The 23,275-nt window shown below is 37.9% G+C and overlaps 1 protein-coding gene across 1 annotated transcript in view; it reads right to left on the minus strand.

Annotated features, from left to right (window-relative positions):
- The window catches only part of ABCB1 (ATP binding cassette subfamily B member 1), a 79,768-nt gene that overhangs the window by 37,174 nt on the left and 19,319 nt on the right, over nt 1-23,275 (minus strand). The window contains exons 5-8 of the mRNA XM_081147614.1: nt 14,737-14,788; nt 12,562-12,753; nt 11,983-12,154; nt 6,477-6,601 (exon numbers count right to left, since the gene is read on the minus strand). Of these exons, the coding sequence (XP_081003740.1) occupies nt 6,477-6,601; nt 11,983-12,154; nt 12,562-12,753; nt 14,737-14,788 (541 nt within the window). The remainder of the gene's footprint in view (nt 1-6,476; nt 6,602-11,982; nt 12,155-12,561; nt 12,754-14,736; nt 14,789-23,275) is intronic.

A 23,275-nucleotide genomic window follows, 5' to 3' on the forward strand; every position in this document is an offset into this window, starting at 1 on the left:
TTGCGGGCTCCATCCCCAGTTGCGGGCTCCATCCCCAGTTGCGGGCGTGCAGGAGGCAGCCGATCAATGACACTCTCATCATTGATGTTTCTATCTCTCTCTCTCCCTCTTCCTGAAATCAATAAAGATATATTTAAAAAAAAAAAAAAAAAAAAGAATGCAGGACTGATTATCCTCAAGCATGTGACTTTTATTTTAAGAACCCTTAACTTTTCTTTCCTCTTCAGAACACTTCTGGTTTTTTGCCTAGCTGTGTTTCTAGTTTGCATACTCTAAGACCCTTGAGTAAATCTTTGTCATTTATTTCTAGTAAAGCCCCCCGACTCTTTGAGTTGGTTCAACCCATGTGTAAGAGCATTTTGAGAGCTGTGAATTGCTATGTAATACAATTTACATTTAAATAAACTGTATAGTTTATCTTATTTCCATAGACATTTATTTTAAATATCACTGACCTGAAAAAATTATCAGGCTTAAAAATATACAATAATCCCTCATTATGTCTCAGTGTCCCCTTCCTTAGTCTCGCCACACATTGCCTACATCCTGTTCCCTCTGTCAGTGTCTCCAACGTGGTCACGTAAAGCTGCCCACTGCTGGAGGAAGGGGCTCTGGCCTGGTGGCTCGGGCCACCCAAGGCTTTCTGGCTGCCTCAAGAACTGAGAAAATAAAAATCTCAGCACTTCTAGAACCCTGTAACCTGCTCGCAGTACAAAGGTCTCTACTATATTAGCCAAACTTGGAGAATACCTATTAATGCTTCTCACAGAAAATACAGCAAATTTCAAGTCAGTGACTTTTAAAATAAATATCTATGGAAATAAGATAAACTATACAGTTTCTTTCCATGTAAAAAGTGTTACATAGCACTTCAAATTACATAAAAGGGAGCAAAAACAAGGAAGCAAACAAAAAACTAAAGCAATGTTGGGGTCCACTAACAGATTTTCTCTCTCCAGTTCTAATGACTTAAAGCTCACTCCTAAATGTTAATTCCAGTACTTTTTAAACCCTCGGAGAGCAATTCATTTCTGATGCTGAAGTTAAAGGACATGGTGTCTGTAACTTTATCTTCATTTGAAAGGAACACAGAAGGCAATTTTGCTCAAGAAGACAGATGTAGAGATAAGATAATGGGACGAAATTTAAAGAAAAAGAAGGATCTTTGGAAATACAGAATCAAGGTAATATTAGGGAAATAGGACAAATTATAATTACGTTTTAAATCTGTCTTCATCCTCTTAATCACAGAACCTTATAGAACTTAGAACATTGCCTTATAGAAAGGAGTTCATAATTGTTGAGATAAAAGAGTTTACTTCCATTTAAAATTCATATTTTGAGGTCTTTAAACCACAAAACACGACTATATAAATATTATATTAATATTCTTTGGAGGTTTGTTCTATTAGTATGTACAGCAGAGTTCAAGCCCCGCTCAGATGTGAGCACGCATTCCTTTCTGGCTTCATGACTTTTTTTAACTAGCTACTTTAGGGTTCTAGAAGTGCTGAGATTTACATGAAATTTACATGAACCCCACATTTGCTGAAGACCAAACTTAAACAGAACTTTATAGTGATAAAATAGTAACATATTATTAGAGTTTCTTCCTCCAAAGATGTCAATCTCCAACTTGCCAGTTATAATCTTTGAACAAAAAATTAGTTTTGAGAAACATGTTTCAATGGTTAAATAAATATATATATATATCTCCCACTTCATGAGTTGATCTGAGGTACTACTAGGCATAAATTACACGATTACATTTAAGGAACTTGAACAGTTATGACTCAAACCCTGTTATCTCCTTTATTTCAGTTCTTGCTTACCGAGACTAATGTAGAAATCATTTCACTGACAAGCTGTTGTCCCATGCAGCCAGAGGAAACATTTGCACAGGAAGAAGCAACAAGGAGGAAAATCATTTAGAACCAGAAAAGATAAATGAAGAAAAGAAGGGCGTAAAGAGGGGGAAATATGAACAATACTGCTTTTACTTTTTGATTAGCATTTCCATAAAAATGTCACAGTACAAAATCATCTATTAAATTCACTAAAAGCATTAGTATGAAAGTGGTAATTAAAGTAGGAGTTCCTAAAATGGACTAATGTCACATAACAAAAACATTGATATTTAGAAAATTATTCTTCATAAATATTACAAAAGTATTTATCAGTGATGCAACTGCCATTTCCAAGAGCAAGGAACAATTTTAATTAAGCAAATAAAAATCAATACCAATAGGTAAACATTTACAAGACTCACAGAAAACTTTTAATTAAGGAGAATAACATACTCTATTATTAATTAAATTCACTTTAAATTCTGGTTAATTTTCATTTTAAGAAAGCCAGTTTCCTCATGCACCTGCTAATGTGAAGAGAAAGACTGAGAGACCTTAAATGTTGCTCTCTTTGGAAGTAGAGAATGGAAGGGGAAGGAGCTGGAAAGAAAACTGAAGGGTTATATTTGGTCTCACAATAGTTTTTTCAATTCTACTTCCAAATTCTCTCCCAAATCTATGTACTTGTCACCCACCTCCTGCCAGCAGCCTGGACCAGGCCACAGTAAGCCCTCTCACCTGGACACTACTGCAGCCTGTCTAACTGCTCTCATCTACTCACCAGACCAATTACAGACAGAGAAATAATCTTAAACATAATGTGGACACTTATTCCCTTATTTAAGATCCTCAACCCCTTCCCTATGCCCTTGGAATAAAATTCCAACTCCTCACCATAGCCTGCAATTCCCCCCACGTGACAGCCCGACCCACCTTCAACAGCCTCTCTTCACCTCAATCTCACCTCACTCAGGCCTTATACTTCCTAGAACATACCAAAGTCATTGCCACCTCAGGAAATCCAGAAGACTCTTCTATCCCTCCCTGCACCCTGGAAGGCCATTTCTCATCCCTCAAGTCTCAGCCTAGATGAAACCTCCTTAGTTACTTGTCTGTTTGAAAGCAGAGAGGGAAGAGAAGGTGCCTTCCTCACCTTCACCAGCACACTCTTTGATTCTTTCATAGTATATTTTAAAAATCTATAATTTAATTCGTTTCTTTGATGTCTTTCTTAAATTTTTCTTACTTTCCTCCCTCCCCTCTTCCCATTTTTTCTACCTTACTATTTTGATTAAGGATTACACGAGGGCAAATATCCCCTATTTCCGATTCACAGAGAATCCAGAGCCTAGCACAGTGCTTGTCATATGGTAGATGCTGGCTAAATTTGTTGAATAAATGAAACTTCCAGAAATGGCCAAGGTGGAAAGAACCTTAAGCCTTCAGGTTGCAGTCCTAAGTCAACTCTTAATCTCCAGGCAAAACTAATTTCCAATTTTCCAGGGGAGAGTGTCCTCTCAGATACATTTCAGGGACTGTTATCTTCTGAGGAAATGATTCCACACATAAAATAAATCTTTGAATAGAGCTATGTAGCCCACTTGTTTATTCTTATAATAAAAAGTTGATCACCACCTTCTCTAGGAAAAAATCATTCTGTACCTACAAATTAAAGCACTCCATTTAAAAAATATCTTGCCTGGCTGGCGTGGCTCAGTGGTTGAGCATTGACCTATGAACCAGGAGGTCACGGTTCGATTCCCAGTCAGGGCACATGCCTGGGTTTCGGGCTCGATCCCCAGGAAGGGGGAGTGCAGGAGGCAGCCCATCAATGACTCTCTCTCATCATTGATGTTTCTATCTCTCTCTTCCTCTTTCTTCCTCTCTCTGAAATCAACTAAAACATATTTAAAATAATTTTTTAAAATATCTTAATTCCTTTATACTTTTAGTGAACTAAAATGATCAGATTCATTTAATTTCTAAATATTGGACTTGACTCCCATAATGCCCTTTCCCTTCTACCCAGGTTACATCCCATATCTCATTATAGTTTTGTTGCTAATAATAATATCTTTCAGAAGTATCATACTTCTCAAATTTAGGATGTCATTAATTGTAAGAAGTATTGTTATTCTGTGATTTTATGTACCATCAAGAAAGGATTTTAATAGGACACTTCTTACACAGCTGGGACCCAAAGGGCTGGAGCCTCAGAGTAATAGGCATATGCCCCATGGAAAGTGACAGCAGGAGAACATGTGTGTCTCAGCCTTGGCACCAGGTAAAGGCTGGAAAAAAACCACCTCCCCTGGGAATTTGAACCATAAGGCAGTATCCACGCAGGTCTGAAATATGAATTCATACTACCAGTGTAGACATAGAATTTAATGGAAGGTGGTCTCAGGTTAGTAGTGCTTCCAGTGAATGGTGCAAACCCAAATCCCACCTGGAAGAATTGACTTCCATCCAGATCGATAGCAATTGTAAGAAGGCACTGCTTGTAGGATGTATCTCAATGTCAGAGATGAGCTGTAACAGAAAAATGTGCACCTTGGAACTGATGCAATACTATCTATTTCCTAATTGGTCACTGCTGGTTCACAGGAATGCCATTTTTTCTGAATCATGACCAGGTACTCAGATCTTGTGTTACGTTGTTAGTCTGCTGAGTCTACAGGAATTCCAATGCCTACAATCATATCATCTGTGAATAATGAAAATTTTGCTTCTTATTTTCCAACCATTATTGATTTTATTTCTTTTATTTTTGTTTATTATTCTCTCTTTATTTGTTTCCTTGGCCTGCAGAGTACTACAAATTCAGACCCGAACTGCACATAAGGCATAGGCCTCAGATTTTGATTTCTATGGGAGATGCTTTCCCCCAGCTCAGAAACTAGGTAGAAGCAGGTAAGCGATGCTTGTCTCCCTAGGTTGGTGGACATTATTTTTCTGGTCCATCTTTCCATTGAGAAAAACTGGAAAGAATCCCAAGTCTAAAACTTCATTCTGTGCCTGCTGAAGCAATGATTAATCAGAAAGGACTTTCTGAATAATATCTCTACATAGAATTCCCTATAACTCTAAAAAAGTATTTTATTTCCCAATAATATTTACCCCACCTAGTATGTTAGGTATTTTGTTTTCTGTGGTTGTCTATGCCTTTCCACTGCCCCTGTTAGAATTTAAGCTCCAAGAGAGGCGGATGTTTGCCTGGTCATTAAGGAAGACTTCTTAGATTAGTAGTCAGACATATTTTAAGGGAAGAGCAAAAACCTTAGCAAAAAAATCAAGATACGTCTTCCCTTTGGACTATAGTATATCATCATCACAAATCATTCACAGAAGACATCTCTGTGGGGTAAAATATAGCATATGAACAAAAGAGTGCTCCAAACACATATGTACAGTTTAAAAGATAATTATATAGTGAACAACCATGTAACTATGACTGTGGTCAAGAAATGAAACACCTCCAGCTCTGCAGAAACTCCCTGCTCTGTTCCCACTCATAACCCATAGTTCTTCATCTCCTGAACAGGTAATCATTATTCTGGCTTACAGAAATTCCCTTGTTTTTCTTTACAGCTTTACCAAACAATGTATAATCTCCCTAACAATATAGTTTAGTTTTTCCTATTTTCAAAAATATATATATTTATAACCTAAAATACTATAATATCAGATGTTATTTTAAGTAAATTCTGTTGCTGCTCAGAAATCAATGGATCTGATATTACAAATTTCAACAAATTACTATCTATACTCACGGAAATCTAATAAAGGAAATAGCTGCAAGGAAAATATTAAACAACACACAGTAAAAAAGATTCTGAGCTTCTGCACAAATGTGCTTTTTAGTTATATTTTTATTTTCTAAATCATGGAGCATAACTACCGATTAGGGGTCAGGCAAGAGGGGAAATGAACCACAGATTAACATGTCCCCATAGATCTTACACAAAATACTCCTTCAATCTGAGAGAATCAAGGATGGTATATGTCAATTATAGCAAATAAATAAATAAATAATTTACTTGATGGAAAAATTATCATCAGGGATATAAAATATGTTTCAGCACTACGAAACAATTTTTATGTCACTACCCACCTAGAAAACTCTAGAAAATGCTTTGAATTAGCAGATATAAGAGACTCATAGATACAGAGAACAGACTGATGGTTGCCAGAGGGAAGGAGGTAACAGAACAGTCACAGGGATGTAAATTACAGCACAGGGAATATAGTCAGTAATACTGTAATAACTATGCGTGGCGCCAGGTGGGTACTTAAAGTCTCGGGAGAAACACTTATAACGTATATAATTGTCTAACCGCTATCCTGTATGCCTGAAACTAATACAGAATAATACTGAATGCAAACTGCAACTGAAAATTTTTTTAAATGGTCAAAAAAGCCCAAGTGCATGACATTAACAAAAAAAAGAACAGTACAACTGGAGTTACAGCTTCTCCAGAATACTAGACATGCTGTAACGTGCATGAAGCTATTTAGAGAAACACATATATTGCAGAAAGCCCTTATAATCAACACTGTCAACCTGAAGGGCATAAGAGAGGACACAGAACTTAATGTTTCTATCAAGTTAAAAACAGAGAGTCAAACCTTTCAAGTTCTTTCTTTTGCCCTCCAAAAGCAATCACAGTTCGAATGGCTGCTAAGACCTCCTCAGCCACTGCTCCGGCTTTTGCATACGCCAAGAGTTCTTTATCAGTAAATGAGGACAGTATCTGTTGAAAAATGCAATTTCAGATCGTGTAAATTTTGCACCAAGTTAACTTTATCCTTTGTAAAATAAAAATAAATATATATACAAATGCTGCTTGTATGTTAATATATGCATAGAACAAAATCTTTTACTTGTTTTTGGTCATGATGTTCTGATTTTTAGCATATGTGTGTGTGTGTGTGTGTGTGTGTGTGTGTGTGTGTATATTTTTTTTTTCACTCTGTAAGCTGCTTCACTTCTTTTGGACTGAACTGACAGATAATAAATTCAATCAAAAATTTTATTTTCTCACCCTGACCTGTGTGGCTCAGTTGGTTGAGCGTCATCCTGTGCACTGAAAGGTCACAGGTTGGGTTCCCAGTGGGGGCACTTGCCTGAGTTTTGGGCAGGGCAAGTGCAGGAGGCAACAGATCTGTTTCTTTCATATGGATGTTTCTCTCTCTCCCTTCCTCTCTCTCCTCTCTCCCTTCCTCTCTCTCTCAAATCAATAAAAACATATTAAATTTTTTTTTATTTTCTCACTGAATGCTTCATGGATCCTCATCTGAATAAATAAAACTAGGAGCTTTGGGAGATCTTAAATTACACAAAAGAAGGTATATACTATAAACAAATGTAGAAAAAAGGCATTATGCCAAGGAAACACAGCAATTGCTCATGCTACTCTGGTCCAGAAGTGTCAACGTGGAAGCCAGAAAAATGCTGAGGATGAAGTGCTGTGCGGTGAAAGTACATCAGGAAAGTTGCACATGCCAGGGGAAGCTGGAGCTGCTGAGCAAAACAATACATGCAGCCACCAGGGAGGGCTTTGTTTTCTGAATATTCTTTGATCCTTCTGTCTGGTTCCTGAGCATTTATTCTGCGGGAGAAACAGTACTGGGCACTTTATATACACAGGATCTCATTTATTCTTCTCAACTGCACAGTGAAGTAGGTACTATTTCCCCCACTTTATATGTGAGAAAATGGAGAGATGAAGAGGTTACATAATTTTACAAATAAATAAAATATCCAGGATTCGAGCCTGATTCCATATGGCTTCAAAGCCTGAATTAACAGCCACTGGAGGGATTCTCTCTGAAATCAGCCACTGACAAGTGAACTCTGGTCCCAGAGGGCACTATGATGAAAATCAAATCACCTGGCACGGGCAAAAAACTAAGGTTACTCTTTATACCTGGAATGCCTCAGTAGTCAACCATCTAACTAAAGATTACACACAAGCAGTTCATAATACAATACTGATTAACCACATTACACTGTTTCATAAATAATTTACAGGCACTTGTGGACTCACTTGCATAAGTACTATTAGTCTACTCCTTCTTGTCATAAAGAGCTCAAAGTTGTTTTCATTTTAGCAATGCACTTCTTCCTTTGCTGTGTGTCGGAGTAAAAGGAGAGCTGCCCACTGCACCTGCCTGAATCATTCACAACAATGGGTCTGAGCCAGAGTGCTCACTGCCGTCCCCGAACAAACACGTCTGCATAATATGAGAGGTACAAGCAATCTGCTTCAGCTCTTTCTCTCTGCTTTTCTTAAAACATCATTCCACAACAATCATCCACACCTGACACAGCCATCAACAGGAAGATTACCAGAAATATTTTTGAATTAGGAATTTCAAAATATGCTATTTTAAGACACTGTTAAATATATCAAGTACCATATCAAATTCAATAAACTTGGCTCTTTTTCCCCCTCTATGACCTTCCATAATTATAAGCATATGTGTAGGCAAAACTATGGTAGAATTTTCATTAAGTGCTTTGTTTTTTAAGTAACCATGTCTGTTAAAAGAAAAAAAAATCCTACCAAACTATTCTTAGGGATATGAAAAGGGAACTTCTCCACTGTTAGTCTAAAGTAATAAAATGGTGATAATTCCAATTACCCATATAAACTATATGAAGAATCACTAGCCCATCCCTTCTTCCAAAGGCTGACGGTTTCTTAACAAACCTTAATTGGTATTAGTTTGACACATATGAAATTGTTATTTCTGTAAGTTAAAAACTGTCTAATATAGGCAGTTTTATATTACTCAAACTAATATATTTGAAAGCAATATTTTCTTTCCACTGTGGATAGTCTGACTTCATCTTTGTTCCATTTCTCAATGAAGGTTTTCATTTTGAGATAATTTATATATTTTTTTACTTTTTTTTTTTTTTTTTTAAGATAACTATAGATTCACATGCAGTAAGAATAAGACAGTGGCCTGGCCGGGCGTGGCTCAGTGGTTGAGCGTCGACCTAGGCTCCAGGCGATCGGGGTTAGATTCCCAGTCAGGGCACATGCCCGGGTTGTGGGCTAGGCAGCCGATCAATGACTCTCTCATCATGGATGTTTCTATCTCTCTCCTTCCCTCTCCCTTCCTCTCTCTGAAATCAATAAAGATGTATTTTAAAAAAAGAAAGAATAAGACAGTGAAATTCCATGTGCCCTTCACCTAGTCCCCCTAATAATAACATCTGGAAAACTACAGAACAATGTCCCAACTAGGAATTTAACATTGATATTAGCCATCACTGCTATTCAGATTTACCAGTTTTACATGCATTTGTGTGTGTGTGTGTATGTATTTAGATCTAAGCAATGGTATTACCTGTGTAGATTCATGTGATTACAGCCCTGACACAGAACAATTTCATTACAAGGATCCCTTACCCTAGTTTTTATAGCCATAGCCACCGCTTAGCCTACCCCTTACCTCTCCTCCCCTCCCCCATCATCCCTGACCCCAAGAAACCACTAATCTGTTCTCTGTCTATAATTGTGTCATTCCACGAATGCTACAAAAATGGAATCAACTGGTATGCAACTTGTTTTGATTGGCTTTTTTCACACAGTATAATTCTCTGGAGATTCATCTGGGTGGTCAAGTATACCAAGAGTTCTTTCCATTTTATTGATCGGTAGTAATCCAAGGTTTCCATGCACCATAGTTTGTTTAACAATCAGTTTTTGAAGGATAGCCTGCTGTTGTTGGGTAGACATTTTCAGCCATTATTTCTTCCAATACTCCTTCAGTCCCACTCTCTTTCTCCTCTTTTGCGGGGACTCCAAAGGTAACAAACGTTATTGTCTTTTGGATCTTGTTATTGTCCCACAGGTCCCCGCGTCTTTTTATTTTCTCTGTTTCAGAATACATGAATTCTACTGTTCTATCTCCAGATATGCGGATCCTGCCCTATTATCTCCACCCACTGAGATAGAGCTGTCGTATCTTTCAGTTCTCTAATGTCATTTTCTTTTTTCATAACTATTCCATTGCTGATATTTTCTATTTTTTCTGTTTCAAGAGAATTTGTAACGGCTTAGTGAAGCATTTTTCTGATAGCTTTTTCAAAATTCATGTCAAATCATTCTAGCATATGATTTATATCAATATTGGTGTCAGTTAACTGGTCTTTCACTCAAGTTGTGGTTTTCTTGGTCCTTAGAGTCACAAGTACATTTTTACTGTATCCTGAACATTTTGTCTACTATTATAGGAGACTCTGAGTCCTATTTAAACCTTTATTTTACCAAACAGTAACCATCTTTGGGTTTAGCATGCAACTTTTGACCTACTATTTTTAAAAAGAACTTTCAATTGCAGTTCACATTCATCATTATTTCGTATTAGTTTTGGCCTACTTTTGTGAGCTGTGGTTCTAATGGCAGTTTAATATACAGAGCGTTTGTGGTATTATTTTGGTCAACGTGGTTTATCTGGAGGTGCTGGGGCTCCTATGGGCCTCTGCTTCTGCTACCTAAGGGAGTGAAAGTGGTTTATCAAGGTCACACCACCAGGTATCTCTTGCTGAGGGCAGAGTATGGTGATGCTCCCACCTTTGCCCTCCAGCTGCTCCAGTGTCTCTGGGCGGGGAAAAGAGTTGCCAGCGCCCATCTAAAAGGCTTCCTGGACCAGAAAGTTTGCTGTGACTGGGTCCCTTCCTATTCTGCTTCTTGCCCTGGTGTCTCTGGGTTGAGTAGGAGAGCCTCAGGCTCACAGGGACAAAGAGGCTTCCCAGACTGGACCACATTTCTTTTAAAGTGGGTGACAAGCAGAGAATTTAAGAAATTTGTTTGAAATCACATCAAAGTTTATGTGAGGATGAAAGCTTATGTCTCCAGGAATAAGCCTAGGGCTCCATTTATCAAATAAATAGTATCTGAAGCAATGCATAATTAAGTAATAAATATGAACTTACTGTTGGTTTCCCAACTTAACTGGAATGGAAATCAATACATTTTAAACAGTTTATCAACAAACACTGATATGAAGAATTGGCCACCTGACTTGCTTGATATTCTAATACATAAAAAATTAATTAATTAATGGAAAGCTTTTGCCAAATATTTCAGCTGACTGATACAGAGGTGCAATTTCACCACCAAGAACACCATTTAAACCCTGTGGTACTCTGAGCAACAAATTAACAGAATCCTCAAAACTCCCATTTCTTCCTCTGTAAAATGACCTAATAGCTATACCTCAGAAAAGATAACACATGCATTTGCCTGACGTAGTACATGCCCAATAAATGGTAGTTACTGTTTGCAATAACAAAACAATATCCATCCTACAGAATAAAATTCTAAAACTTCTTAATGCTTACAGCCTGATTAATTTTGTTAGCCTCAGCTTTGTTTGGCCCCCCTCTTTGATATCCTTTTGCCACACAAATTTGTAATACCTTCTTTAACTTGTGTTGAACCCAACAGAAATTACATACTGGGCCAGTCTCTCCACCAAAACCCTCTTACATCTAATCAGTTTAAAACGAATACCACGCCCAGCCTTCAAAGGGAAAATAAGTTTTATTCTGCCCTTGATTGGGAGAGAGAACTGCAGTTTTAGGATTTGTATGCAGGTGGGACTAGGAAGTATTTTTTAAAACCATTTTCATACCAATGGTTTAAAAATATATAAACATAGAACCATTTAGAATGCTGATAAAACCGTAAAACTGATTTACAAATTAAACAAAAATCTACAAAACCAAAAACATTAAAACCAATCAGGCTAATTGAGTGGGACATGTGGGTGGTTCACTGAACTTGGGTCTCTATTTGCTGTGTGAGTATAAGATTGTCAACTAGAGAACACAGCTCTTTAAGAGTTGAGCATGCCTTTTCATAGAAGGCAGAGGGTGAGATATGAGAGTTACTCCTTTCTTTCTCAGCTCTTCCCCAAATAACCCTATGGCTCAGGACAGCATGGAGTCCTGGCAGGGGTAGAACTCAATGAGTTGGCACCTGCTGTTTCCCACTGGTTTTAAACAGAAGATTTAAAACCAAGTATCAAGTACAGAGTCAGGGTAAAAACAGCCTTCCACAGGTAGGGGTGGGGCAGGAACAGTCAAGGGTCTGGATTCACAGGCTTCACCTACCTTTGCCCAGATGGCTGCTGAGAGTCCAAGAACAGGACTGACGGCCAAAATCACAAGAGTTAGCTCCCAACCACGTGTAAATCCTACTATAAAGCCAGTGAGAAACGCTGCTATCGACTGAAAGAACATTCCAATTTTGTCACCGATTCCTTCATTAATTTTGGAGACATCACTAAAAGAACAAATAGTGTTAGAGAGAAACATCAGAACTGTGAACACAGAATTTTTCTCCTGAATCCAGTTGTTTGTTCGTTTGTCTGGACAGGGGGTAAACCAGTTTACATCCAGGATCTTGTTCAGCTGTATCTCCAGGAAGTACCATGCTCTGATCTACTGCACGCTCTCAGAGGGCTTTTTGTCTCTGAAGCAGTGCAGTTCCTCATTCAGCGCCAGTCACGCAGGTCCCCCTCATGTCCTACCTCATGTGCTGGGAACAAAAAAGATGCACAAGCCATGGTCGCTGCTCAGAAGGAATTTAGTCTCCTAACATCTCCTAACAGAGCTCATGACATTTCTTTCATCCTCATAAGAATAAGAACCATGTCTGAGCCTGAGTTCAACATAAAACTAGGTACTTACTCTGTGAGCCGAGTGTTGAGCTCCCCAACGTCATGCACATCAAACCAGCCTATCTCCTGTCGCATGATAGCGTGAAAAAATTGTTTTCTAATTTTAAATATTTGTCTTCCAGCTGCCAGGCACCAGAATGAAACCTGAATGTAAGCAGCAATGAGCACTCCAGCCCCAATTCCGCTGTAATAATAGGCATACCTGAAAAACAACAAAAATGCTGCAGATACTATTTTCTGATTAATGCATCTTTCCCAAACATACCACTCATTTTTACTTTTTCAGCTATCTGGCTATCTTGCCATCCTTAAAAAATAAGAAGGGGCTGTAAAGAGCAGAGTGGATGGTCGACACCCAACTATGTTTGTGCCAGTACAGTGCGGGATGGTTAAGAGTGTGCTTTCTGCTTTGGCCCCAATTCCAGCTCTTCACTTACCTGATGTGTAATCTTAGGTGAGCTGCTTCACCTTCCTAAGTCTCAGTTTTCTAATTGGTAAAATGGAGATAAGAACAGTAATGCAGTAATGCATGTGATATACTTGGGCGGGTGCTGGGCACATAGTAGGCACACAGAGTGTGAGAGACTTGTGTGGCACCCTGGAGCATCACAGCATCAGGTAAGATCTCCCATGGTTGTCCTATCTGCTTGTATTACCTCAGTATCAATTGATGAGCACGCTGAGGTGCTGTTTTCTGCACATTGGCAAATGGAAAGAAGTGACAGAGCTTGCCAGAAAGTGAAATCAAGAGATGGAAATGGTCCCCTGGCCTTTTTGCTATTAATCTGGCAGGGCTAGGATGCCAAGAGACAACTGAAAATAAATATTTTTACATCATCTGCCCAACTGGCCTTCATGAGTTATCCTAAAATGCTTAATGAATGAAACGGTAGTCCTTCCAGTTTAAACTCTAACAATAAAAACCATGAGCATCTTCTAAAGCCAGGCCCTTGAACATCTAAAAATGCTGAAGTTATGGTTCCTCAGTTTGAGTCTTCCTATTTAAGAATGCAAACAACTATTGGGTTTTACCAAGCAATTCATTTTTGTCAAAGAAAAGCATTCTAAAAATGAAATATAACAATATTCCCATCTTTTTAAAGTTCATTACTTGCCTTCTTCAAATAAATATGTTTGTTTGAACCATACGAAAGGTATAAAAATGGTTATATAATAACCAGATACTCTCTGATTGCACTGTTCACAACTCAGCAGGAATCCTGGTAAACAGATCTTCACAGAGCTACACCTTGTCATTTACAACGTTTATCAGGGAAGATGTAATTGGAGTATTAAATTTCAGTTAATAGATAACTCAACAATTAATCATTATCCAAGTGTTAACGACCTAGCAAGACACAGCTAAAAAGAAATCCTATTTAACAAGTAGAACTCATGATTTGAAAATCAATGAATATATTTTTAACCATCAGTCTATGATTACTGAAAACATATTTATGTTTAAGCATTTATAAGATGATTATAGGACAGTTTTATTTTCCCCAATATTAAATTTTTTAAAAGCATTTCCATATAAATATTGGAAGTACTTGCTTCTCATTTTTCAAAAACTGATCAAGTGTCTCCATTCTCTTCAAATCTATAGGATAATGTGGAATTAGTCTCTTCTGATTCGCCAACTCATACTTTGGACATTTTCTATAAACTATTCTTGGGTACAAACTTCAAGATACGTAAGTCATTACCGAACGCTTCCCTGAGGTGAGTTAAGGTTAGAGTGACTATATTTATTCTGGGATGCTTTGTTTCATTGTTTAGAATTACATGCTGTGTTTAAAAAAATCCTGTTGACTGATCTCATTTTCGAAATCATTATTGAAAACATCCAGGAAGCAAACTAATAATTACAAAGCCATTGAAAATAATGTGATCCTTCATTAATTCTACAGTTTAAAAGACCACTTTGAAATCTAATTTTCCTGTATCTGATATTCTATATTTACCAATGCATACACAAATCTAACCTAGACTTAACCCTAACTTAAGTACATCTCTATGCAGCACATTATTTTCTTTAAAAAATTCTACATTATATCTTCCTAGAAAACAACAGTATTGTTCTCCTCAAAACTTTAAATCTTTATTACATGCAAAATTTTAAACATTGCCACAATCAATCTAGATACAGAAAAGCTTAAGAACAGTAAGGAAAATGTCAAATTACGTGGTCATGTCCTCCTCCAGCTTTTTGAAGGGATCTGTGATGTTGATCAGACCTAGAACACCACACACAAAAAAAATAGACCATTATGTCTCTTTGTCCTCCATTAAAAATAAGCATACAGAAATGGATCACATTTGTGTCACTTAACAATTTACACAGAAATAGCTCAAACTGATTCAGTTTTAACTGTGTGTAAACATTACAGCATCCATTCAAATCCTTCACTGCTGGCCATGTGCAATCAACCACACACACACTAAATTCCATGGAGCTTATTTACAAGAAGAAACCCACATTTACTAAGAAGCAGTCTGTTGGCAGGAATATCGATATCCTTGAATTAAAGTATTTTATGAAATATCACTCAAAGATGACTGGGAAAAATCTTTTCCAGGGTCTCTGTCCTGATAAATATCAGTGCATACTTGACACTAAAGCACTTAGTATTTAAAATCTAACAATGCATTTCTCCAGTTTTCATTTTTATTCAAAATATATATAATACAAAGGATAATGTAATAAACACCAGAGAGCTTATCACATAGTATTAGCAAATGTGAACATTGTTGGATAAAGTACATTAAACCTTTAATACTCCTTCATCAACACACATGATAATCACTGTTCAATATTTTGATGTATATTTTTTCATATTTTCTTTTCTGCATACATGTATACAAATACACAAATACATATTCATGCTTATTTTTAAAAATAGAATTACAGTCCATATTCAGTGGCCAATTTTTCATGTCAGTATATGTGTTTATATGTGTACCTCTATTTTTTCAAAATTACATCTATTTCAGTTGGTTCCAATATTTTACTGTTACAAACAATGCTGCACTAAACACACCTTATATACATATATAAGAATATATGGTAAATATTTTTATAGACTAAATTATCATAATCAAGTTTGCTGGAACATTGGGGAGGCACACTTTTAATCTTGTAATCATTTAAAAAGTTATGTTATAATATAATATGAGGGCCTAGTTCTGATGAGTCTGATTTTGACAGGTGTGGGAAAGGGGGAGAAAACTTTTTCTGGCAAAGGGAACACCACAGACAAAAGTCCACAGCAAGTGTAAAGAGTGAGTGAGCCAGTTCAGCTGGGGTGTGAACTGTGTTGTGAGGGTGGGAAGAGGTGGATATGTAGCTAGAAAGATAATGTAGGCCCCACAGGTATGGTGTTTAAAAACTAGTACACAGTCATTTAGCGGTCGGTCTGAGCAGGAAAAAACAAAATCACAGGTGTGGTCTCAGATGACTTAGCTGCCAGCAAGGTATGAGATTAACTAAAACAGGGAGAGACTGAGAGACTTGAGCTACTGCAATTACGTAAGGAAAGCGGATCTAAGTGACAACAGAAAAGACAGATAGTGCCCATAAGATTTACAGAGGGAGATGTTACAGGTCCTAGCAACTGACAGAAGTTGAGAGTAAAAACAAAAACCAATCAAGACCTCAAACGGGAACATCTGGAGAGTGGTGATGTCACGGTGGGAAGTCAGTCAGTCAAAACAGCAGGTCTGCTCAGATGTTAGTTTTGAAGATTTTTACTCTGTGGTCCCTGGGCCATTCAACTGAAGACTTCCAATAAGTAGGCATAAAGACTTAGGAGGAGTCATGTGCTAGTGGCCATAGCTAAATTTCGGGGCGGGGGGAGCTATCCCTCCATAATTACCAGTGAGGGCAGGATGACAGGTAAGGAGGAAATGGCAACCAAGCACAGGACCCTGGGGAAAGCCACACTTAGGGTAATACAGAAAGTAAGGAACTAATAAAGAGACACAGAGACAGCAAATGCTGCAAAGGAACTTGACTGCTTCATGTTATGTCAATGCAACAATAAATGTGTCTAGATTCATTTTTTTCTTTACCAGTTATGAGGCTATTTCTGCTCCATATTTTTAAAAATAAAACAGGATATGAAGTACCTGGGTAAGGATTTTTCTTCTAATGAGTCCTGGAAGATCTCTCATTAGGGATTTCCTATCTTATCTAGCTAGCCAGGAAGTGTTTCTAAATGGTATTGTCACTAGTGTGTATCACTACCAAATCAAGACAAACTTGTTATTTGTTGATTTGCTGGTTAACAAACCAGCACTTATTTGATTTATTGACAGTAGCCATTCTGACAGGTGTGAGGTGATATTTCATTGTGGTTTTAGTTTGCATTTCCCTGATTAGTGATGTTGAACATCTTTTCATATGTCTGTTGACCTTGTATATGTTCTCTTTGGAGAAATGTTTATTCAGGTCCTCTGCCCATTTTTAAAATAAGATTGGTTTTTTTTGGTGCTAAGTTGTATAAATTCCTTATATATTTTGGATATTAACTTCTTATGGAATGTATCGTTGGCGAATATCTTCTCCCATTCAGTAGGTTGTCTTTTTATTTTGTTGATAGTTTCCTTTGCTGTGCAAAACCTTTATAGGTTGATGTAGTCCCATTTGTTTATTTTTTCTTTTGTTTTCCTTGCCCAAGGAGACATATCCAAAAAGATATTGCTAAGAGTAATGTCTTAGAGTTTATTGCCTATGTTTTCTTCTAGGAGTTTTATGGTTTCAGGCCTTACATTTAAGTCTTTAATCCCTTTTGAGTTCGTTTTTGCATAGGGTGTAAGAAAGTGGTGCAACTTTTTTTTTTTTCATTATCTCTCCAGTTTTCCCAGCACCGCTTATTGAAGAGACTATCTTTAGCCCTTGTATATCCTTGCCTAACCTGTCATAAATTAATTGACCATATAAGCGAGGATTTATTCCTGGGCTCTCTATTATATTCCATTGATCTATACATCTGTTTTTATGCCAGGACCATACTACACTGCTTTATTGTAGCTTTACAGTATAGTTTGATGTCAGGGATCACGATATCTCTGACTTTGTTCCTTTGCAAAATTTCTTTGGCTATTCAGGGTCTTTTGTGGTTCCATATAAATTTTAAGATTAGTTGTTCTAATTCTGAGAAGAATGTCACTTGTATTTTAATAGCAATCACATTGAATCTTTAGGTAGTAAGGACATTTCAACAATATTAATCCTTCCAATCCATGAGCAAGTTACATCCTTCCATTTATTTGCATCTTCTTCAATTTATTTCTTCAGTGTCTTATAGTTTTCAAAATACAGGTCTTTTACCTCTTTCTAAGTTCCAATCTTTTAGACTAAAAATATTTTCCACATACTGAGAAGAGATGCAGTAGAGAACTGATGAGAACTTTCTTCCTCCAAGCCTTTATTCATTCTGCTGTCTCCACCTGGAGTGCCTCTACCGTATTTTTCTCCTGGAAAACACTCCTCCTTCCATGAAGGGGCTCAAATATGACCTCCTCTCAAATGGCTTACCCCTGGCAGAAGGACTAACCTTGTCACAGAATTCCATCGTAACTGACACATGACTCAACTTACTAAGTCAATACTAGAAGTATGATGGTTTATATCTATCTCCTCCTTCCACTCCCATAGCCTGCTCTCTCTGCTGTAACCTAGCCTGTCCCAAAGATTTACAAGTGGTTTCACAGAGCCACTACACACGTAGACCATATATCAAAATATTTGTATATAAGTGTCTCACATATTTTAAGACTGAAAAAAAAAGATACAGTAGACCACTACCTTACTACCTGATAAGGAAAGCCTTTTCTAAAACCAAGCAAGACTTCAAAGAAACTACTAAACAGTGCCCATCACTATGACTAAGACTCCATACCATTTATGGATCACATTACATTACATTTTTATATGGCCCAAACACTTCAGTTTAGTAGTTTTAACTACTAAATCAGTAGTTTTACTGATTTCCTAATCAGATTATATTATAAACGTGGCTTTCAAACCATCTTTCACATAGCCTTCGTGCTAGGAACTGTTCTGGACAGTGGGGATACAACCTAATTTTTTCTAATACCACTGGTTTCAGGCCCCAAACCTTATGTACAAGGTACCACTGCTGAAATATCTAAAATAGTTTTCCCCAGGAACTTCTCTTTTTCCCCCTTATGCCTTTCTGCCTATTTGAGAAGCTACAATAAACACGTAAACCAATAAATTAATAAGGTCATTTTAGCGTAATAACTCTTAGTAAGTAAACAACGATGCTAGAGTGACTCTGGGGTTGGTTGGGGCAAAAGGTCTTCTTTCTGAGGGAGAAGTGAATGATAAGATGCCATTACTGCAAGACAGGGCAGGTTGTGCATGGCCCCAAGGCAGGAAGGAGAAGGGAGTGTTCATGGAACGGAAAGGAGGCCAGTGTGGAGAGGGACTGGGGAGGGGGGGGGAACGGGGTGGAATGGGTCATTGGGGAGAAAATGGGACATCTGTAATATTTTAAACAAAAATTTTAAAAAATAATAATAATAAAAAGGAGCCCAGTGTGAGTGGGGCTGTACTGAGTGCCTATTAAACAATGCAAGTGACAGGATGGGGGGAGGCCACGTGGGCCACATAGGCCAAAGCAAGGAATTTGTATTCATTCCACACTATGAAATGTGACCTGACTTGCTTGTAAATGCTCAGTGGGACAGTGTGTGGAGAAATGGATACAGGTGGGCAAGAGTGGAAGCAGAGAGAAGACTTAGGAATTAAAATTGTGTAGGCAAGACGTGAGGATGGCCCTAGGCGCAGGTGTAGCCAAGGACATAAGTGGTGGCTACCTGAGGAGTGGCCTTGGCACTGCCAGCTGGCAGGAGAGACACTATCAGTGAATATTTTTGCTCTAGGTTCCTCTCTACCACTTTCAACCAAGGAAGCCTCTCTTTCAGCTATTTACCTGGTGAGCTTCCATGACAAGCATTATTTACATAGGGTGGTTCTCTGATTAAAGAAGATAGTAAACCCCTGACTTTTCAATCTACAAGGTCCGTTCTAACTCAGGAATATTATGATTCCAATTTTTCCAGTCTTCCTGTGCAGGAATTTAGACCATTTGCCTAGATGAGCAATCCTGGTGGCATTTGCTCAGGCTAGTGCCTGCCACTCAGTGTGGCTGGGCCTACCGCAGGTGGCAAAGATGACTCCAGAAGCCACGATCTCCTCGTGTGTGTTGCTTCACACCTCTGGCCTGAGGAACTGTGCCCCAGGGCTGACCTACCCGATTTACTAATAAGCAAATCTACCTAAGTCAGGACGGCATCTCAGGGAGAGGAAAGACCGAGTAAAAATGCTAATGTCTGCTACAATTTTAGGCCGAGTTTGAAATCAATAGTAGAGTAGAAAAAAAAAAAACAGACTAAAAGGGAAGATTTCCTGGCCCAGGAACTCAGCTCTGTCAACGAGCAGGCAATTCCATCGTGGCCACATTGTTTCAAGTTCCTGGACATCGGTTTCTACATCAAAAAAATTCTGGATTTGGGCCAGATCATTTCTAGGCTCTTTTTCACCTACAAAATTCTATAATTCAGGCATTATTCATCCCACTTTTAAGCACCTGGAATGAATCTGGTTCTACTGCTTTTATTTTTTTGATGTTTTTATAATGTACTAAAGAGATTATGTTGTAACTACTCTACTTTTTGGCTGAAAAAGCATTCTCTCAATAGCAACCAAAAAAGAAAATCTGACTATATTATACTGATTCTAGAAAAATCAGCCATATTTTAAGTTTTAACTCAAACTTAAATTCTAGTTTGGAGCATACTCGTAATGCTGGCCTTGAGGGCACACAGGGCAATGTTTTCTTTGCTTACAACACCAACGTCCTGAAATACACATTCAAGATCTGCACTCGATCTATGCACTCACAGTTTAAGCAGCAAAATATAAATGATATTTTGAGAAATGGCATTTTACGAATAGTTTTCATGTTCCTCATGTGAGTTTTAGACCAGCTAGAGTAGGAATTGTAAGTATAATAATAAATATAAAAATAGATTCTTTCCACTCTATCCCTTTTTATCGAATTATTAACTCATATTAAAATCTGAGTCTCTCAGTTTCTCCTTTTCTCAGCCCACAGTCTGGTAGGAGACTGAACAGAAACAACCATAATATAGTTATGGATTAAGAAAGGCCATCAATGTGGATGTGCCAGAAACTGAATCATTAGAGAAAATAAATAATCAAGAACTTATGTAAAGAGTATCCCTGACTGCTAACCACTATGAGACTTGGCAAATCTCCCCCATCTCCTTTAATTTCTGGATTAGCATGTTATCCTCAGTGTCCACCTTTGCTCAGTGTCCACCTGTCCCTCTGCTTCCTTCAGTGTATACACCTGGGGCAAGTCTGCATGGGTTCAAATACTGACTAATTGCTAACTCTATGAACTCAGGCAATTTAAATGTACTCAACCCCTTGGGCCCAGTTTCCTCACATGTAAAGAACAGATAATAGTATCAACCTCCTGAACATGAAAGGAATAAAGGAGGTAATAGATGTAAAGCACTAAAAACAGTGCTCAGCCCATATTTAATGCTCAGTAAATGTCAGCTGTAGTTACTGTTAACTGAGTTTTTCCTCAAGGCTTAGGGCTCCCATTCCTTCTACTTTTCTCCATATCCTATCCCAGGAGATTTAATATCCCTTCAACTCAAATATTGCCAAATCTCTAGTCCTACTCTTTATACCAAGATTCAGTCCTATTTCTTTAACTGCCTGAATGTCATTTACACTTGTATCCAACCTGTCACCTTGAACACAAAATGCCTAAAATCACTATCACCTTTATTTTGGCTCATTTCCAGTTAGTGGACAGTCTCATAAGGAAGACAAGAGTCCTACAGAAATTCAACAGTGGTTACTTTCCGTTCACACAAGTGCAGTTCCCTAGGCCCAAGTCATCAGAGATTTTAAGGCAAAGGCAAATGCTAGAAACAGACAGAAACAGTTGGGAGTCAGGTATCAGGAAATCAGGTCCACAACAAAAAGAGCAGGAAAAACGCTGGTGTCTGATAGTGTGAGGCATTAGAGCAAGCTAAGGGGGGGCCTAGTGCACAGCAAAGAAGGATCTGCTATCAAAAAGATTTTAGAGCTATCTAGTTAAATCCTATGTTTAGCTTAAAACTCTCAGACTCTCATGAGCCTTAGCAAATCCAAATTTCCTTAAGAAGGAATACTTCTTGTCCAACAAGGAGGCTCTGGTACCTAGTCTACCCTCCACAGATAAGTTATAAGGTCCCACCTAGGGAAGGTCAAGAAGAAAAAAGGTCTGAGAGTGCCTGGGGCGCCAGTAGACTGATTCTCCCTCCAGAAGCATCAGAGAATTCATTTGCCCTCATCTCTAGGACCAGCATCAAACCTTTGATGCAATCCCTGCCTTTTGGTGAAAGGAAACGTGCCAGTTCAAAGGTGGCACAATTCTTTTGGCAGGTCCCTTTGGATTCTATGAAGGGATGTAATAAATAAGGATTTTACATAGCTCAACATGCAATAAAGCTTTCTGGCCTAACTCATTACCTGCATTCACAAAATTGAAGTAGTCCCGCTTTAGGGTAAACAATGCGCTCTTCAGGATCACAAAGAAGGGGTTCTTAGGATATACAGACAGGTATCAAAGGATCCATAAATACCCCAAATTGTTATAAATATTATGTGCTTGTTTCTGGGGAAAGGATTCATGACATTCATCAGCGACTTAAAGATTGAAAGGTTGAAGGGTCACTATAAAAGCTACTTGGTATCACTGTATTCTCAAGTGTATTTTCAAACACCCATTTTCAACATTTCTACCACTTAAGTGCACACCAGGTTTTAAACCTTTGGGTAGCTTAGTTTAAATTAATCTATTCTTGACCAAAGTTGAAGTGGAAGCTCAGAGCTATCAACCAGCTCCTCCTCAATCAAGTGTGAGAGAGTGTATCTGTTGACACCCAAAGTATCCTAACAATCTCATTCACTTTCCCAGTCTCCTAGAGCAGTGATTTTCAACCTTTTTCATCTCAACACACACATAAACTAATTACTAAAATTCTGTGGCACACCCAAAAATATACTTTTTGCCAATCCGACCAAAAAATAGGGATAATTTTGATTTACAAAAAATAAATAATAGTAATTACCTATTCTTTTTGTTCCAAAGTGACTTTTTAAAAAACCAGGTGCCTATACTTGTATATAAGGATTTCTGGTACCAATAATTAATCTATCAGACGCAACCTTTTTATGCGGCATGACCAATAAGATGCAACTTTACTATATGACCTATATATTTATGGTTCAAGACAGGACATTCATACCAGATGGCTATTGCTGTGTTGGCTGTTGTCATTTTTTTATTTGACAATCTACGGAAAAAGAGGTCAGTGTCCCTGACTCAAGTCATGTTTTACATGTTTTAAAAATTCTTGTGGCACATCGGTTGAAAATTACTGTCTTAGAAGATTGTCTTAGATCTCCTTTCTTTATCAGCCAAATGCCTTGCTTCTTACCTCACTGAGCAAAGTGAATTTGTTCACAAATTCTCACCTCCTCACCTACCCAGCCTTTAGGCACTGGCACTCAAATACTCTCTCTTCCCACCTAGTATTGTAGATGAACTACCTGTGCTCCTACCTAAAGCAAATACTTCTTCTTGAGCATTAGATCCCATCCTTTC

This window comes from Miniopterus schreibersii, assembly GCF_964146895.1.
Source record: "Miniopterus schreibersii genome assembly, chromosome: 9".
Taxonomy (NCBI): domain Eukaryota; kingdom Metazoa; phylum Chordata; class Mammalia; order Chiroptera; family Miniopteridae; genus Miniopterus; species Miniopterus schreibersii.